The sequence below is a fragment of the Bufo gargarizans genome, chromosome 2 (genome assembly GCF_014858855.1).
Source record: "Bufo gargarizans isolate SCDJY-AF-19 chromosome 2, ASM1485885v1, whole genome shotgun sequence".
Lineage (NCBI taxonomy): Eukaryota > Metazoa > Chordata > Amphibia > Anura > Bufonidae > Bufo > Bufo gargarizans.
This window is the reverse complement of record NC_058081.1, coordinates 110,967,191-110,985,158: the sequence shown is the minus strand read 5'-3', so window position 1 is coordinate 110,985,158 and position 17,968 is coordinate 110,967,191. Positions and strand designations below refer to the sequence as shown.

Below are 17,968 nucleotides of genomic sequence, written 5' to 3'. Positions count from 1 at the left end.
CCCAGTAGTGCACGCTTCACATTTTTTAAAGCCCCCCTAGTAGTGCCCTCTTCACATATAATAACCCCCCAGTAGTGCACGCTTCACATTTATAAAGCCCCCCTAGTAGTGCCCTCTTCACATATAATGACCCCCCCAGTAGTGCCCTCTTCACATATAATAACCCCCCAGTAGTGCACGCTTCATATTTATAATGCCCCCCAGTAGTGCCCTCTTCACATATAATGACCCCCCCCCCCAGTAGTGCACTCTTCACATTTATAAAGCCCCCCCAGTAGTGCCCTCTTCACATATGACCCCCCTAGTAGTGCCCTCTTAACATTTATAAAGCCCCCTAGTAGTGCCCTCTTCACATATAACGAACCCCCCAGTAGTGCCCTCTTCACATATAACGAACCCCCCAGTAGTGCCCTCTTCACATTTATAAAGCCCCCCCGTAGTGCCCTCTTCACATATAATGCTCCTCCCCCAGTAACGCCCTCTTTTCATATAGTACCCCTCCAGTACTGGCCTCTTTATATATAGTGCCCCCAGCTATCAGCAAAGCAGGCCTCTTTCAGCTTGCTGCCCTGGCTGCCTGTGTCACACCATAGGCAGTTGCCAAAGTCATTGCGACCTCCTGCACCAGGTGTCTGGTGGCATGATTACATTGTCACACTGCCTGCGACCATTCTGCACCGTGGCACTGCCTCATAGGCCACAGGCCTGGCAGCCTTCCGCCTATGAGGCAAAACAGCGGGGCACAGAAGCCAATAGTTCCCATCCCTGCCATTCAACTACCCGCAGACCAGTACCAGATGATTCCCAGCTTAGTGGTTGAGGACCTCGGCTGTAGAGTAGCCTGAGGGGTTATACCTCGAGCATGCTGATTTTTTAGTAAAAACAAAACACATCTGGCCAAAAAAATGCACCAAAAGTGAAGAAAATCAACAAAGGCTTCACACGGTGAGCTAATTGAACACAATTTCACACGCAGAGAAACCTTTTCATTGTCTTGAGTGCAGGAAATGCTTTACCCAGAATTCTACTTTGAAGAAATTTCACATGGGGTTAAAACGCTTTGCATGTTCAGACTGTATAAATGCTTTACACATGGACCATCGGAAACTCCACAACTGGGGGGAAAATGGACCATGTCACTTATGTGGCACCAGGGACAAGTATTGTGTATAAAATTGGTGATAAATAAAACACATAGGGGGAGATTACCCACATGCAGATCCTGATCTCCCTGCACTGGCGTGAAATGCGCCTAATTTATTAAAAGGACAGATGTCTGCAATGATTAAAAAATTGCCTCCCCCCCCCCCCCCAAAAAAAAAAAAAAAAAAAGTATCCATAGGGAGAAGTTTATCAAAACTGGTGTAAAGGAAAATTGACTTAATTGCTTATAGCAATCAATCAGTTTTCATCTTTGATTTTTTTCAGAGCTCCTTTGAAAAATGAAAGGTGGAATCTGATTGGTTGCTATTAGCAACTAAGTCAATTTTCCTTTACACCAATTTGATAAATCTCCCCCATAGTCTTTAACACTAAGCACATTTTTATATCACCTAAATGCTTCATGATGGAATGCCCTTAAGGCTACTTTCACACTTGCGTTTGGGGCTCCGCTTGTGAGTTCCGTTTAAAGGCTCTCACAAGCGGCCCCGAATGGATCCGTACTGCCCTAATGCATTCTGAGTGGACGCGGATCCGCTCAGAATGCATCAGTCTGGCGGCGTTTGGTCTCCGCTCTGCTCAGCAGGCGGACACCTGAACGCTGCTTGCAGCGTTCGGGTGTCCACCTGGCCGTGCAGAGGCAAACTGATCCGTCCAGACTTACAATGGAAGTCAATGGGGACGGATCCGTTTGAATTTGACACTATATGGCTCAATCTTCAAGCGGATCCGTCCCCCATTGACTTTCAATGTAAAGTCTGGACGGATCCGTCTGAAGCTACTTTCACACTTATAATTTTTTCTACAATATAATGCAGACGGATCCTTTCTGAACGGATCCCATCGTCTGCATTATATGAGCGGATCCGCTCTGAACGCAAGTGTGAAAGTAGCCTTAAGGGGTTGTTCAGGATTAGAAAAACATGGCTGCTGGCTGTCTTTCTAAATACAGCACCACCCCTGTCCACAGGTTGTGTGTGGTATTGCAGTTCAGCTCTATTCACTCCGATGAGCCGAGCAGCAATACCACACACAACCCATCGGCAGGGGCATAACTACTAACTCTTGAACAGTGGCATGCTTAACATGCCATGGTGATTTATTTATTTTTTTCTATGCTAAACCATGCTTTTAACTCTGCCCAATCCCCCATAGTTAATCCCCCCCGAGTTCCCTGATACATTAGTTATGCCACCATGGTGTCCCCACATAGTAGTTATGCTCCCTTACAGTAGTGAAGCACATAAGGCTAGCTTCACACTAGCGCTAAACTGTTCCGTAGTTCATCTTATCCGGCACAGCCGAATACTATCTTTCCCCGCCGGTGTCCATTTACTATAATGGGACCTGGCTTGTTACCTGCATTAGTGCCAGGATCCCTCCCAGAAAAAAACCTGCTGCTTGCAGCAGCAGTTTTTTAATGGCCGTATCTCAGCACTAATGCCGGAAACAGGCTGGATCCCCTCTGGGTCCCATTATAGTCAATAGAGCCGGGCGGTGCTGTAGCAATTTTCAGCTGTGTGGCATGCGATCAACTACAGCAGGCTGTTCCTCTACCGGAACAGTTTAGCACTAGTGTGAAACTAGCCTAAGCATTAATAAAATAAGAAAAAACTCTCACTTAGCCCCATTCCCCTGATGAACAGAGGAGATCAGCGGTCTCCCGCAGGCAGGCTCCATGTGGTGATGTCATCGCAACTGCTGAGCTGTGAAGGAGAGCACACAAGCCAATTCCCTATTCGGGGAATGATACCCAGCTTGTGCGCTCTCCTCCACAGCTCAGCAGGTGTGATGACGTCAGCACATGGCACCTGCTGCTGGTAAATGGTGAAGCAGGGAGCTGACATTGCTGCATCTACATCCTCAGGATGAAGACTAAGGCTCAAGAACACAACTGTTGGCCGGCCGTATTGCGGGCCGCATACCGTGGGCCCGCAATACACGGGCACCGGCCGTGTTCACCCCGCATCACGTATGCGGACCCATTCAAGTTGAATGGGTCTCGATCCATCACGACCCAAAGCACGGAACGGCCGTGTCCATGAGCCCTGCTGAAATCCAGGACTGTCCCAATGGTTCCCCCATGGTTGGGAGGTAGGCAGGGGTGGTGCTGTTTTTTGGAAGAAAACAGCCATGTTTCACTAATCCTGGACAATTTCCTAGGACAGGGGTAGGCAACCTCCAGCTGTTGTGAAACTACAACTCCCAGCATGCATAATTGCTCTGCTCTTCTCAGAACTCCCACAGAAGTGAATGGAGCATGCTGGGAATTGTAGGTTGACAACAGCTGGAGTGCCGAGGATTGCTGACCCCTGTCCTAGGATATACTCAGTGTGCTGCCTCCTACTGCCCGTTTTCCGTAACGTCTCTCTCTGCCCCTTCCATGCAGTGCCACCATCCAGCACAACACCCCCGCTATTAGAGAATATGGACCACACAAGCAGAATGTCAACTGGAACGCAAGGCCACGATGTACCGGAAGTTGGGCCGGGAAAGTTAGAAAGCCCTTGGAACGCAAAACCGGAAATGGAGTGGAATACAAAGGAGGCTGCTTCCGGTCTGTGGAGAGGCGTGTGAGGGGCTGCCCGGGCTCTGTTTGTTTTCGCTGCCGGTAAACCTCCATTTTACAGGTGAGGGCTGCGGGCAGACACCTCATAGCGCTTTATGTGTCTGCGTACGTGAACAATGGGAAGCCGGAGCTTTGCAGGGCATGCTGGGACCTGTAGTCTGCCCGACCGTCTACTTAGATTTGGGTTTAAAGGGACACTGCCTTAACAACTAGTCATTGTTATCCCCCCCCCCCCCCCCCCCACTGTGACTGTCCCCAGGAGGCTGTCAGTAGAATCTGCACCCTGCCATGGTATATAAGGGTATCATATGCTTTTAGGATGAAATTCTTTGCAGTGTATGTTTTATACCTCGGTGATTTTATCCATATTAAATCAAATGTGCCTCCTGAGCCCAGATGAGCGGCCTTCACATTGACAGCAGCAGGAATCCAATGCCATGGAGGGGTTGGTGAGGTTACTGCTTCTTTCCATATTCTGACTGCAGTGTAAAGCAGACCCTCCTGTGATGTACCCCCTTCTCTGCAGAGAAACCAGTATGTCAGTGTGACAGCGGCTGTCCTCTGGCTGCAGTGGTCTGTGGCGTCTCCTTGATGCTGTCAGGTTCCCTCTCCCCATTTACATAGCTCAAGCTAAATAAAGAGTCTGCTGGGGGAAAACCTTTTTGCATTTCTTTTCCTAAAAATTTGATTTAATTTTCTGATTGTTTCCTTTAAAGGGGTTGTCTAGGATTGTACAGATTATAAGAACAGCAAGGAAGTTGATTTAAAAAAAAACAAAAAAAAAAAACCTGTTCAATCCCCCTGCAGTGCTGATGTCGCCTACATCCACAGCATGTGACTGCTGCGGCCAGTCACTCGCCTCACTGGTTCCATACCATACAAGCTAGCGTCATGGCTGAGGCCAGCAGTCACATGCTTGTAGTTGTCACTATACCAGGATTTGGTCCACGTTTAGTGTCATGATTCTCGATACAGAAACAATGCCTTGTCCAAAAAAGAAAAAAAAACCAAAACCTTCTATTTCACCTATAAAACTATGATAGAATCACTTACTGTTAAGGCCTCTTCCACACTAACGTTGTGTGCCAGTGGCTGTATTGCGGCCCGCGTACGGAGGTTCAGCAATACACAGTCACCAGCTGTGTGCACCCCACATCACGGATGCAGACCCGTTCACTTGAATGGGTCCACAGTCACGGAGATACGGATCGGAAGCACCACGGAGTGCTTCCGTGGTGTTTCTGTCCGTGCCTCTGCACCGCCAAAAAATAGAACTTGTTCTATTTTTTTTTTTGCGGTGCGGACTGATCACGGACCCATTCAAGTATAATGGGTCTTGATCAGTCCCAGCCACCGCACGGACGTTGCACGTGCATTGGAAACCACAAATTGCGGTTCCCAATGCACGGAACGGATGCACAACGTTCGTGTGCAAGAAGCCTAAGCCTCATGCACGCTGCTGTTGGCGCTTTGCGATCCACAAGGTACAGATACTGTCCGTGTGCGCACATTCCGCAGGCCCTATTATAGAAATGCATATTCTTGTTTGCCAAATGGACACGTGTTCTATAATGTGCGGATTTGGACAGTACACAGGCATTTTTTGCTGCCCTATAGAAATGAATGGGTCTAGATGTGATTTGCAAAGAATGCGGATTAGACGTGAGCCAAATATATGGTCATGTACATGATTACGTGGCTCATTGAGATAGAAAACACTATGTGGTTTATATTAAAGGGGTTTTCTGGGATTTTGATACTGGTGACCTGTCCTCCGGATAGGTCATCAGTATCTGATCAGTGTGAGTCTGACACATGGGACCCCCGCCGATCAGCAGTTTGAAGGGCAACAGCTGTGCTTGATATCGTGCAGAGACTCATTGAAATGAATGGGGCTGAGCTGCGATACCAAGCACAGCCGCTATACCATGTACGGTGCTGTGCTCACAGGAGAGCATCTTCTCAAACAGCTGATTAGCTGACTGGAAACTTAAGTTGGCCCTGGAAAAAACACAAAAAGTGCCTCATGTTGTAGGCGGGGCCAGCAATACTGTAGTGCAGGACAAAATACCGCCCCAGCAGAACCAGATACCACAGTTAAGCACAAAATACTGCCCTAGCAGAACCAAATACCACAGTGCAGTACAAAATACCGTCCTAGCAGAACCAAATGCCACAGTGCAGTACAAAATACCGTCCTAGCAGAACCAAATACCACAGTGCAGTACAAAATACTGTCCTAGCAGAACCAAATACCACAGTGCAGTACAAAATACCGTCCTAGCAGAACCAAATACCACAGTGCAGCACAAAATACTGCCTCTGGGAAACCAAATATCACAGGGGACCTGCGGCCACTGGTCAGGTAAATACGTGCCTGATGCTCCTATATTATGTACCTTGCTGATGGCCAAGAGGAGGGATTGAGTGGCTCCTTGGGAAATTTCCTTTAGGGTCTTTGTCCAATCCGCCCATGTTGGCAGGGTTCCCGGGTGTCTGACCTCGGGGTGGGCGATATAAACGATATACGATATGAACCGTGTGAACGATATAGATTTTGTCTATATCGCCATATTGCGATAGATGACCATGGAGCAGTAGTGAATTGAAGAAGCTTCTCACTCACCGCTCCATGGCTTCCCGACTCTGCACCGCGCTGCACTGGCCAGGGCCTTGCGTGCACACATCGTCAGTGCGCTGGCTGACGCTGTGTGTGACGTCAGGTCCCTCCCAGTGCATGCTTGGAAGAAGACGCGGTCCGTCTCCTACGGACTCCATCAGCCAGCCATGCACTATGCAGGAAAGGTAAGTATATTAGCAGGGGCCCGAATCTACCTGGGGGAGGGGTTTGATGGATGGCTATGGCATGGGGCTGATGGCGCTGGCTGGCTGGGGGACATAGATGATTGAAAATAGCAATGGCAGCATGGGGCTGATGGCACTGGCTGGGGACATGATGATGGTGGCAATGGCATGGGGCTGATGGCACTGGCTGGGGACATGATGATGGTGGCAATGGCATGGGGCTGATGGCGCTGGCTGGGGGACATGGATGATGATGGCCATGTAATTTGTATACATACAGAAGAAAATAATATATCGTTATATCGCACATGCTTCAAATTATATCGCAATGTCGATTTTAGGTCATATCACCCAGACCTACTCTGACCCCCACCGATCAGATACTGATGACTGGAGCGGACATATGGATGTGGACAGCACACTGTTTTTTGCAGCCCCATAGAAGTGAATGTGTCGGCATCCGACCAGCTGTGTGTAAAGGGGCATGTTCAAAATAATAGCAGTTTGGAGTTCAATTAGTGAGGTAATTCATTCTTTTAAAAACAGGTGGCAATTATTGCCCTTATTTTAGGGAGAAAGGCAGCAAATGTTGTACATGCTGGTTACACTGCATTTCTCTCTGAAATTCTGAGGAAAATGGGTCGTTCTAGACATGGTTCAGAAGAACAGCGTACCTTGATTAAAAAGTTCATTGGAGAGGGGAAAGCATATAAAGAAGTGCAGAAAATGATAGTTTGCTCAGCTAAAATGATCGCAAATGATGCTTTAAAATGGGAAACAAAACCTGAAAGACGTGGAAGAAAGAGAAAAACTACCATTCAAATGGATAGAAGAATAGCCAAAATGGCAAGGACTCCAGCCAACAATCAGCTCCAGGAAGATCAAAGAAGGTCTGACGTTACCTGTGAGTACTGATACAATGAGAAGACGCCTATGTGAAGCCAAGCTATCTGCAAGAAGCTCCCGCAAAGTCCCACTGTTGAAAAAAAAGATGTGCTGAAGAGGTTACAATTTGCCATAGAGCACATTGACGGCCTAAAGAGACATTTTGTGGACTGATGAAAGTAAGATTGTACTTTTTGGGTCCAGTGGCCAGAGACAGTTTGTCAGACGACCCCCAAACACTGAATTCAAGCCACAGTGCACTGTGAAGACAGTGAAGCATGGTGGCGCCAGCATCATGATATGGGGATGTTTCTCATACTACTGGTGTTGGGCCTATTTATCGCATACCATTTTGAATACATCAGAATACTCAAAGAGGTCATGATGCCTTATGCTGAAGAGGAAATGCCCTTGCAATGGGTGTTCCAACAAGACAACGACCCCAAACACACCAGTAAACGTGCAACATCTTGGTTCCAGACCAACAAGATTGACGTTATGGAGCGGCCAGCCCAATCCCCGGATCTTAATCCAATAGAAAACTTGTAGGGTGACATCAAAAATGCAGTTTCTAAAGCAAAACCAAGAAATGGAGAAGAACTGTGGAATGTAGTCCAATCATCCTGGGCTGGAATATCGTTCACAGGGGCCAGAAGTTCTCAGAAACAGTTAAGTGATTCAAAGGGAAGCAAAATCTTCAAACATTTTTCAGTTTATAAAGTGAATGTTTGAGTTTGTAAAGAAGAATACAAACACTGCTATTTTTTTTAACAGTCTAATATTCACTTTTCTTCATTTTTTTAGAGCAACAACACAAATTTGATATATTCTTCATGTTTTGATTTGGAATATAATGTGTAGTGTTCCCAATGCATTTGTGTGTATGGAAATAAAAGCTAGTAGAAGGATTTTGAGCTTTATTCACTTTTTTAAACACACTGCTATTATTTTGAACACAACTGTATGAATGTTGTTGAATTTGTTGGATATCCTCTTCTATAGCACACATAGGACTTCAGGTCACTGTGCCACCTGCGTACATGCCCTAAAACTTCAAACATACGTTTGCAGGTCCAGATGAAAGGCACCTAAATCTAATAAGAGAGGGATTTATTAATGCACTAAATTCTGGAGAAAGACCTGATGAGGTGTAAGATGTAAAATGTTAGGTCCGTGCTGATGGGTGCAGTGACAGTGCTGGCTGGTGGAAGGAGGGTTGGATGAGAAAATGGAATGAATATATGACAGCTAGGCTCACAAGACATGCCTCCAAGCAAGTTTTGAGGATGGGGAATCTTTTTTTGTTGTTGTATCCAGTTTGTACTTGATAAAAGATAAAGTTATACCAAGTATTAGTTTAACTTTGATGTTTCTTCCAAAACATCTTATTCCCAAATCTGTATGTACCTTATTATGGCCATCCCAGGCTAATGGGCATGAGGTTCTTGGGATGGGAAGTATTCCCTATGGATCTTCTTTAGGTTTGATGTGTCCTGTTGTCAGTTTAATTCCCAACACTGACTGCTGTCTCCTGAGTGACATGAGTAGAATATTATGACCACGTCGGTAGCATTGTCCTCACATGTGATAGTTTAGCTGCTGGATTTACTCTCCAAGGCTTCCTCATGTAGCTGATAGCCCGTCCACCTGCAGTGGCCAATTCAAAATTGTGCAGCCATTGGTCACCGTTGGTGAGATTTTGCATGCAAGCTGCCCTGTGTAAACACAGAATTTTATTGGGTGGTGCAGACAAAAGATTAAAGTACAATATAGATTAGTGATGGCTGACCTCGAGCACTCCAGCTGTGGTGAAACTACGACTCCCAGCATGCTCCATACATTTCTATGGAGTTCTGAGAAAAGCCAAGCAAGTGTACATCTTGGGAGTTATAGTTTTACCACAGCTGGTGTGTCAGAGGTTAGCCATCACAGATATAGATGAATAAAGTTAGAGTAGCTGCGTGTATTCATTATAAGTACTTACCTTTTCACCCTTGTAGGATGCCATCCTGTATCGTTAAAGGATGTTCCTTCAGCTGGAAGAAGAAGGATCCCACCATCACCATCCATGCCTTTCCAAGGAGCAAGGAGATGATCAAGGCCTGGCTAATGCAGACAGGTCAAGATTTCGGGGACATTGATGCATTTACAGATAAAGTATTTGAAGGGAAGAAGACAGACGCGTTTCGCATTTGCTCTCAGCATTTTACCCCAGATTCTTATGCTAATGAGGGAATGAGGAAGAGCCTGAAGAAGGACGCCCTCCCAACAGTTTTTAACTGCATTGTGCAGGCGACCACTACAGTAAAGAAGATACAGAAAAAAAAAGGTTAAATCTTTTTGGAAGCCTTATGTGTTTCTACTGAATTCTTTGCATTTAGTCATTTGGCCAATGAGTGATGGGGTTCTAGAGCAGTTGGGTGGTGGACAGAATTTGAGAATAACTTTTGTGTCTCGCTTGATTCATTTGGCTTTACAGAATTATAGATGAAGTGTAATTTACATGTGTAATTTTATTATTTTTCTTTAGCGTTGCCTTATAAGGTCACCATATTGGGTGTGAACTAATCTCACCATTCATTCTGTAGAACGTCCTCCTCGTCCCAAGAGTGCCAAGAAGATCCGAAGTCGAATGACTCAGAGGATATTAAATATCACCTTGGAGATCATCTACCTGCTAACCGGAGAGGTGAGGGTTTCTTTCTGAGAATTATGTCACATGTTCATATTCTAATAATTTTATGGGTGCTGTACACTCATGTAGAATGGACACTACTAGTTAAAGGGGTTATCTAGCCATGTCATAAAAAAAAAAAAAGACTTAGAACGTTACAAAAGTTATATTCAACTTACTGATCCCATGTTGCTCCCTCCCTCTGCCCTCTTTACTTCCTGCTCCATGGGTGACGCCCCAACACAAGGACCATGGTAGCCATGACCTGTCAACAACACTGAGGTCACCACTGCAGCCAGTCACATGTTAGGACATAATTGCTGGAGCGGGAAGTACAGAGATCAGCAGCAGACCCAGAAAGCATCAGAATAGTAGTGGCGAAGGATCAGTATGCAAAGTGTGAGTTCTTTAATATTTTATAACATTCCAAGCAGTTTTATACATGTCTGGACAACTTCTAAATTGCTTAGCAGTAATTTCTGAAAATGCTCACAGTGTTAGGTGAAGGGACTCAAAGGGGTTGTCTGAGTTATCCTAAAATAAGCTTAACTCTGAAAAATACCTTAAAATATAACATTGAAATCCTGTACTCACCTGTTTCTCCACCACCATTCCCTGCACCGCTGGTCCTATTCTCATTGTTTGCATACAATGATTCAGTGGTAATGTAGACGTGTACAGCACAAGACCACTGAGGACAGTAATTGGTTGCAGCAGTCACATGCTGCTGCTCACAGAACAAGGTGAGTTTAGGATAAGGCCTTGTGCACACGACTGTATTTTTCATCTGTGAGCTATTTTTGTGCAGATAGCTCACTGACCCATTTATTTGTATGGGTCCGTACTGGGAACAAGGATAGCCCTTTTTTATCGATGGGATTGGGAAAAATGCAGAATGCCCATGGAAGATAAACTTATTTTGCAGATCTGTTTTTTGCGAACCACGACCATGTGCATGAAGACTAACTTGGACAGTCAGTCCCTTTAAAGTGTAAGATGTTGGTTCGCCTTCATAGCTTGGTCATATAGTTGGTGATAATGTTGTTTTCTGTTCTACCTAGGATTACACTGTTGTAAAGTCTCGTAAGCGTGCTAAAATGAGGGAATTGGGAGAATTGGATTTGTCCCAAACGCCAACAAAAATAACGCCACCCGCTCCCTCCCACAGCAATGAGGAAAACAGTGATCGCAGGATTCTAGAACTTGCCTACAAGATCATCCAGCTGCTGAATGGAGAGGTGAGCGCAGATGGGAATGCTGGAACTTTATACATTGATACCAATGGCGATGGCTGTATCATAGGTTAGGTTCTGGTAACGTTATGCCATGCTTATTTTTCTAGGAGGGAGACTATTTAGAAGGACACCATGACTTTTACGCAGACATGTTGAACAATGAGCAGTCATTCAGATCTCATGGTAAGAATTGTTATCATATAACCTGTAACAAGCTAGTGGCTTTATCCGTTGCATTATCGGGGATCATATTCATATTTTTTTACTCATTGGATACATGGATCATAAATGAACTTATTAAAAATGTAGCTTTGCCTTCTTCTGAATTAAAGTACCACAGAGGAGCTGTAATGTTGGCTTCTACTGGAGGACTGTCATCTCATAACTTATTGCTATTGTTTTTTATGTGTCCTGTTCAACCAAATTCCCTCCTTTCTTCATCAGATCTGTGTATTTTTGAGATTTTGTAGATTTAAAAGCCAGAAGACTATGGGACAGATTTTTCATATCTAAGGGGCCTTTTATGCTGGTCAAGGATCAGGACAATTATCGAGAACGAACATTCCCATGAATAATCCTTACCGATAATTGCCCTGTGTAAAGGTGGTACCGGTCACCAGGCAAACAAATAAAATGCTCGTTTGTCGGTTTACACAGAGTCATGAAAGATGCAATCACCTGACAAAGAAAGAATTTTCTCATTTGTCAGGTGATAGGATGATTGCACCTTTACAACAGGCAATTATATGGAATGAGCATTCATAGGAATGTTTGTTACCGATAATTGTTGTAATCCTAGGCCTGTGTGAAAGGGCTTTTAAACCTTGTGTATCCATTATCTTAAAGTGTTCAATATTAATGGCCCGAGGATAGGTCATCAATATAGGAGTCTTGGAAACTCCTTTATGCTAAAAGAGGTGATCCCTAGTTATCTGGTGCACTTGCATTTGTAGAGGTGTCTCAAAGAGGACAAGCCACCAAAGTCACTGGGGTGAGAGATTGTCACTTTTCCATCAAAAGCTAAAGGAGTTTATCTATCTTTTAGATATTGATGATCTTCCCTCTGGATAGGTCACACCAGAGAAAAGAGATTTATTTTCTTTTTTTGGAAAGAGCTATTTTGTGGCCTATAAGACTCCTTATGCCTACTACGGTAGATGCTCTTCATAAAGAGAATTAGTTCCCCCCCGGATCTCAGAAGATCACAAATGTTGTTCCTCCTCCTCACTTTTAGGATTTTTAAAATGTAGATAATATAGATAGGAATATGGAAGATTTAAAAAAAGTACATAAAACCTGATTTTAACAACAGGTCATTTTCTGATGACACATTTCCTTTAAAGGGGTTTCCAGCATTAGAAAAAAAAGGTTTGATTTAATTTGCTTCTAGGAACAGTGCCACTCTTGTCCATGGGCTTATCCAGTATTGCTGCTCCCCCCATTGAATTATTGGGGCTGAGCCACAAGACCATGAACTTCCCATTGACAAGAGCGGCACTGTTTTTGAGCAGAAAATTGTACCAGTTTTTCTAGCCATGGACAAATGTTTAGATTTGCAGTCACTCATTTTCAAGAATTTTCTGGTTATAATTGTTTTCCTTCCCACAGAGATATCTGAGCGTGACCTTGTTATATATACGTCTGACAGCAAGGAGGAGTCTATGCTTTATGAGGAAGGAGCATTCATGGACACCTCCATTTATACTCCCGGTGGCCATCAGCCATATATGTCTACACATGATCATGACGAATCCATCTCACCAGAAGAGGAAGGGGATCTCACAGACACTGATATTACATGTACTCTTGTTAAGGAGGAGCCAGAATCATGTGATGAGGAAAATCTGTCAGACTCTGATGGCTGGACATACACAGATTCATCCTCCCATGTTAACGAAGACAAAGGCAACACATCAGGTAGGGGTGCTTCTGCACCTTCTGGTCATAAAAGGCAAGATTCGTCTGATGCCGAGGAGCAAACATCAAATCAGCTACTAAAACAATCTGCTGATGAATCCATCTCACATAAGGACAAACATCTAAATACTAAATCTAGTGAGGAACAGTCTGGAAAAGGTGATAAGGGGAGAAAAAAGGCTCATGCAAAAGAAAAAGTTCACTGTCAAGAAGATGACATTGAGTACACAATTGTTCATATTAAAGATAACTCAAGCTCTGAAGAAGACATATCTTCCAGTGAAGAGTTCAAGGATGACGACATGCAGGAAGACGATATCGTATCGGTAAATCTCACCCATCAAGGTGGAACGGTAAACCATGTGAACTGCTCTCAGGAGGATTCCATGAAGACCTTTCAATGCGTCGGATGTCAGAAGCACTTTACTGCCAAGGCAGATCTTCAGACACATCAGACAATCCATAAAACGTTCCAAAAGAGCATTTGTCCCGAATGTGGGAAAACTTTCCTGTGCACTTCAGCTCTCATCACACACCGGCAGAGTCACACAGGAGAGAAGCCGTTCTCATGTACTGTTTGCGGTAAATTGTTCGGACAGCAGTCACAGCTTAAGACGCACGAGCGAATACATACAGATGAGAAACCTTTCTCGTGTTCGGTCTGCGGCAAATGTTTTAGGATGTAGGTCCCACCTTATATCACATGCACGAATTCACAAGGAAGAAACAGTTTCTGTTGTCTAAAAAAGTTGGCTGGGGTTTGTAGATTTAACTCCACCTGCATTTTATGTTTGAACACTACATGTTCTAGATCTTGCACTGGTTAAGGTCCTGCCAGTGTTGGTCTAGCAATCACCGTTAGTGGTGGTTATCTGTGACAGGTAGTGTGGTTGTCACTTCCCCTCCACCACAGAGAAAGAGAGAAGATCTTAAAGAGTTGTCCACAAAGGCTAGAAACCTGAATATCTTATGTTGGATTACTCTTTAATACAGATATCATTTTTGTGTTATTTCCATAGCTATATAATAAGCTTGTTTTAACAGAATATTTGAAAATAGATACGTTTTAACAACTTTTGTAGTGACAATTCACATTGAAATTGTATTAGAGTAGCACCAACCAAAACTGAAAATTCTGAGTTATTCACAGTGTCCCACATTAATTGTTAGACTTAGGATACATCCACACGACTGTGATGCCGCCATGCTTGTGTTGCGGTCCGCAAAACACGGGCACAGGCCATGTGAATGTCGCATCCTGGTGCAGACCCATTGCCTTCAATGGGCCCACAAGCCTCAAGATACGGTGAAAGATGGGACATTTCCAATCTTTTGTGACGTAGAGGCACGGACCCGGAAGCCTACGGTTCCCATCTTTCATGTATTTTGCGGATCGTGGACCAATTGAAGGCAATAAGTCCGCACCGTGATACAGCGTTTACACAGCCAGTGCCCTTGTTTTACAGACCAGCAGGTTTGCGGTCCACAAAATGGGTGCGGTGGTAGCGTGGTCATGTGAATGTACCCTTACTTCTTGGGGTCCCGACCAGGAACTGGGTGAACTGAGGTGCTTTTTCCATTGCCTTATTCAAGACGAATGGCGATAAACAAATTGCCCCCTGTTCTTTAGGACACATAGGGGAAAATTTATTTTCTAGCTTGATATTTACCCCTTCTGTTCTGTGGATTCGCATTACAATGATTCAAGCATTCGCTCCACTCTATAGAGGAAATAAAGTAAATTAGCTCTTTATGCACTGACTTCCTTGTGGTGTGCACACAACGACTAATATGAAGAAGCAGAGCTGCAATATAGAGTATGGAGGAGGGGCAGAGACTAGTAGAGATCAGCATCCTGACAAATAAAGACAAAGGTTTCTGACTGTCATAGGCTGTGACAAAGATTGTAGCCAAGCTGGAGTTTCTGATCATAGATGTGTCCTAATCTGCTGAAAAAAATAAATGGCAAGTAGGCATTACCCAAAGACCACATCTGACCCCAGTTTTTTCATGGTTTGTTTCATTGCCTTCCAGTATCTGAAGTATATGATAGGAATGAATCAGTCTGTCTGTCTTTGAATCTCATCAGCTGACAAACTTATGTGTAAGACTTATCTCTGACCTCCTGACCTCATAAACACTCATTATAGCTCAATTCTTGATCACCTCAAACTGATAAGAATATGGCTTAAATAAGTGTTTGTGAGGTCAGAGTTAAGAGGTAAATATGAGCCGTCAGCTGAGGGGATTCAAATAAACGGCTGAACATTTTTAATAAAGACCAATTAAAAGTTTAAAAGTGATCTTTAGCCCAAATTAGTAAAATTATAATAAATAAAATCCCCCCCCCCGCTTCCCCAAGGCGTACATAGCCTTTAAAAGCTATGGGGACCTTTGACATTGTTTTATTACGGCTGCGTTCAAATCCCCGGTGAACGTTTCTGGCAGGCTGTTCAGACAGAGAACAGTTCACCAGATGCGGCATTGTCACATCCAACAGCTGGATCCCTATTGACTATAATGGGATCTGGCGGTGATCCGAAACGCTTTCCGGCATAAATGCTGTGTTTGAGCCGGCATATAAGGCTGCTGGATCATCTCCATCATACATTTTCAGCCCTCCGCTATGCAGCCTTTGCTAATGCGGAATTGTCCCTTCCAGTAATACATGTCCCTGCTGTGGGTCATCCCCCTCTGTACTTTAAATCATCCGGCTCTCTGTGTTAATAGAAGAGGTCACTATTGAGGTAACAACAGCTCAGAGCAATGTTCTGTTGGATCCATCAGAAGCAGCATGATAGCTGTGTAAAAGAGTTGTACAGACTCCACTGCAGCAAAATGGAGTCTGCTGTGATATTTGGAAAGTCACAGTGCTGGTCACATAACACAGCTGAGGATCAGAATGGAGGTTATAACTCGCAAATACAGTCTCTGGTGAGGAGATTACCTTCAATACAGTTTACATCTGGTACCTTTCTAACAATTCAGAGATTAAAACTTTGTGGGAGTGCTTCTTTAACCTGTTGGGGACACAGGGCGTACCTGTACGCCCTGATGTCCTGGTACTTAAGGACACAGGGCATACTGGTACGTCCTGTGTAGTTCCGCTCACCGGCGGGCGGTATCGGAACTGGGTGCCTTCTGAAATCAATCAGCAGGCACCCTGGGTCAATGCCGAGGGGGGTCCTGTGTCAATTCAGACCTGCGGTTTGCAGCACTTTCGGAAGTTTCTGAACCCCACGGTTTGTGACCGCGGGGATTAGAAACTTCAAAATGCCTTATTTAAATGTTTAACCCCCCCCCCATCCCCTGTCAGCCCTTTATTTTAACCCCTTCCATGCCGCAGTCCGTAGGGACCGCTGTATGGAAGAGGTTAACAGGGAGGGAGCCCCCTCCCTCCCCCATCGGGGGCTGCTGTGCCTTTTCAGCCCCCAATTCTTGACGAGATCACAGAGGGAGGGTGCCCCTCCCTCCCCATCACCCGCTGCTCTGTTGTGGCAGCGAGTGATGGTCACAGGCTTCCTGCTGTCCATGGTGCTTAGCAGAAGTCTGATCAAGGCAGAGGTCTAATCAGACTTTGTAAAGTGAAAATACAGTACAGTACACTATATATAACAAAGCAAGGGTTAACAGCCAAACAAAACTCAATATTTATTGCCCTGATTCTGTAGTTTACAGAAATGCCCCATATGTGGTCGTAAACTGCTGTATGGTCACACGGCAAGGCGCAGAAGGAAAGGAACGCCATATGGTTTTTGGAAGGCAGTTTTTGCTGGACTGTTTTTTTGACACCATGTCCCATTTGAAGCCCCCCTGATGCACCCCTAGAGTAGAAACTTCAAAAAGTGACCCCATTTAAGAAACTACACCCATCAAGGTATTCAAAACTGATTTTACAAACTTTGTTAACCCTTTAAGTGTTCCACAAGAGTTAATGGCAAATGGAGATGAAATTTCAGAATTAAAATTTTTTGTTACTTTGCCTCACAAAAAGTGTAATATAGAGCAACCAAATATCATATGTACCCTAAAATAGTATCAACAAAACTGCCACCTTATCCCGTAGTTTACAAAATGGGGTCACTTTTTTTGGAGTTTCTACTCTAGGGGTGCATCAGGGGGCTTTAAATGGGATATGGTGTCTAAAAACCAATCCAGCAAAATCTGCCTTCAAAAAACCAAATGGTGTTCCTTTCTTTCTGTGCCCTGCCGTGTGCCCGTACAGCAGTTTACGACCACATATGGGGTGTTTCTGTAAACTGCAGAATCAGAGTAATACATTTTGAGTTGTGTTTGGCTGTTAACCCTTGCTTTGTTAATGGAAAAAAAATTATTAAACTGGAAAATCTTCCAAAAAAGTATAATTCTGAAATGTTATCTCCATTTTCCATTAAATCTTATGGAACGCCTGAAGGGTTAATAAAACTTGTAAAATCGGTTTTGAATACCTTGAGGGGTGTAGTTTCTTAGATGTGGTCACTTTTATGGAATTTCTACTCTAGGGGTGCATCAGGGGGACTTCAAATGGGACATGGTGTAAAAAAAAATAAAAGGCCATCAAAATCTGCCTTCCAGAAACCATATTCCTTTCCTTGTGCGCCCTGACATTTTGTCATACAGCAGTTTACGACCACATATGGGGTGTTTCTGTAAACTACAGAATCAGGGCAATAAATATTGAGTTTTGTTTGGCTGTTAACCCTTGCTTTGTCATATATAGTC

At 44.3% G+C, this 17,968-nt stretch overlaps 1 protein-coding gene across 2 annotated transcripts; it reads left to right on the top strand.

Annotated features, from left to right (window-relative positions):
- Nucleotides 1-3,698: 3,698 nt before the first annotated feature.
- Nucleotides 3,699-16,370, top strand: LOC122929560 (oocyte zinc finger protein XlCOF7.1-like). Of its 2 annotated transcripts, XM_044283180.1 has the most exons (7): nt 3,714-3,791; nt 6,877-7,058; nt 9,421-9,749; nt 10,009-10,109; nt 11,156-11,332; nt 11,437-11,512; nt 12,938-16,370. In XM_044283180.1, the coding sequence occupies exons 3-7, from the start codon at nt 9,422-9,424 to the stop codon at nt 13,930-13,932; spliced, it is 1,677 nt and encodes a 558-aa protein (XP_044139115.1). In that variant the 5' UTR covers nt 3,714-3,791; nt 6,877-7,058; nt 9,421; the 3' UTR covers nt 13,933-16,370. The 2 variants fall into 2 exon arrangements, with proteins under 2 accessions (XP_044139114.1, XP_044139115.1); XM_044283179.1 differs by lacking the exon at nt 6,877-7,058 and having other exon boundaries at nt 3,699-3,791.
- Nucleotides 16,371-17,968: the final 1,598 nt, after the last annotated feature.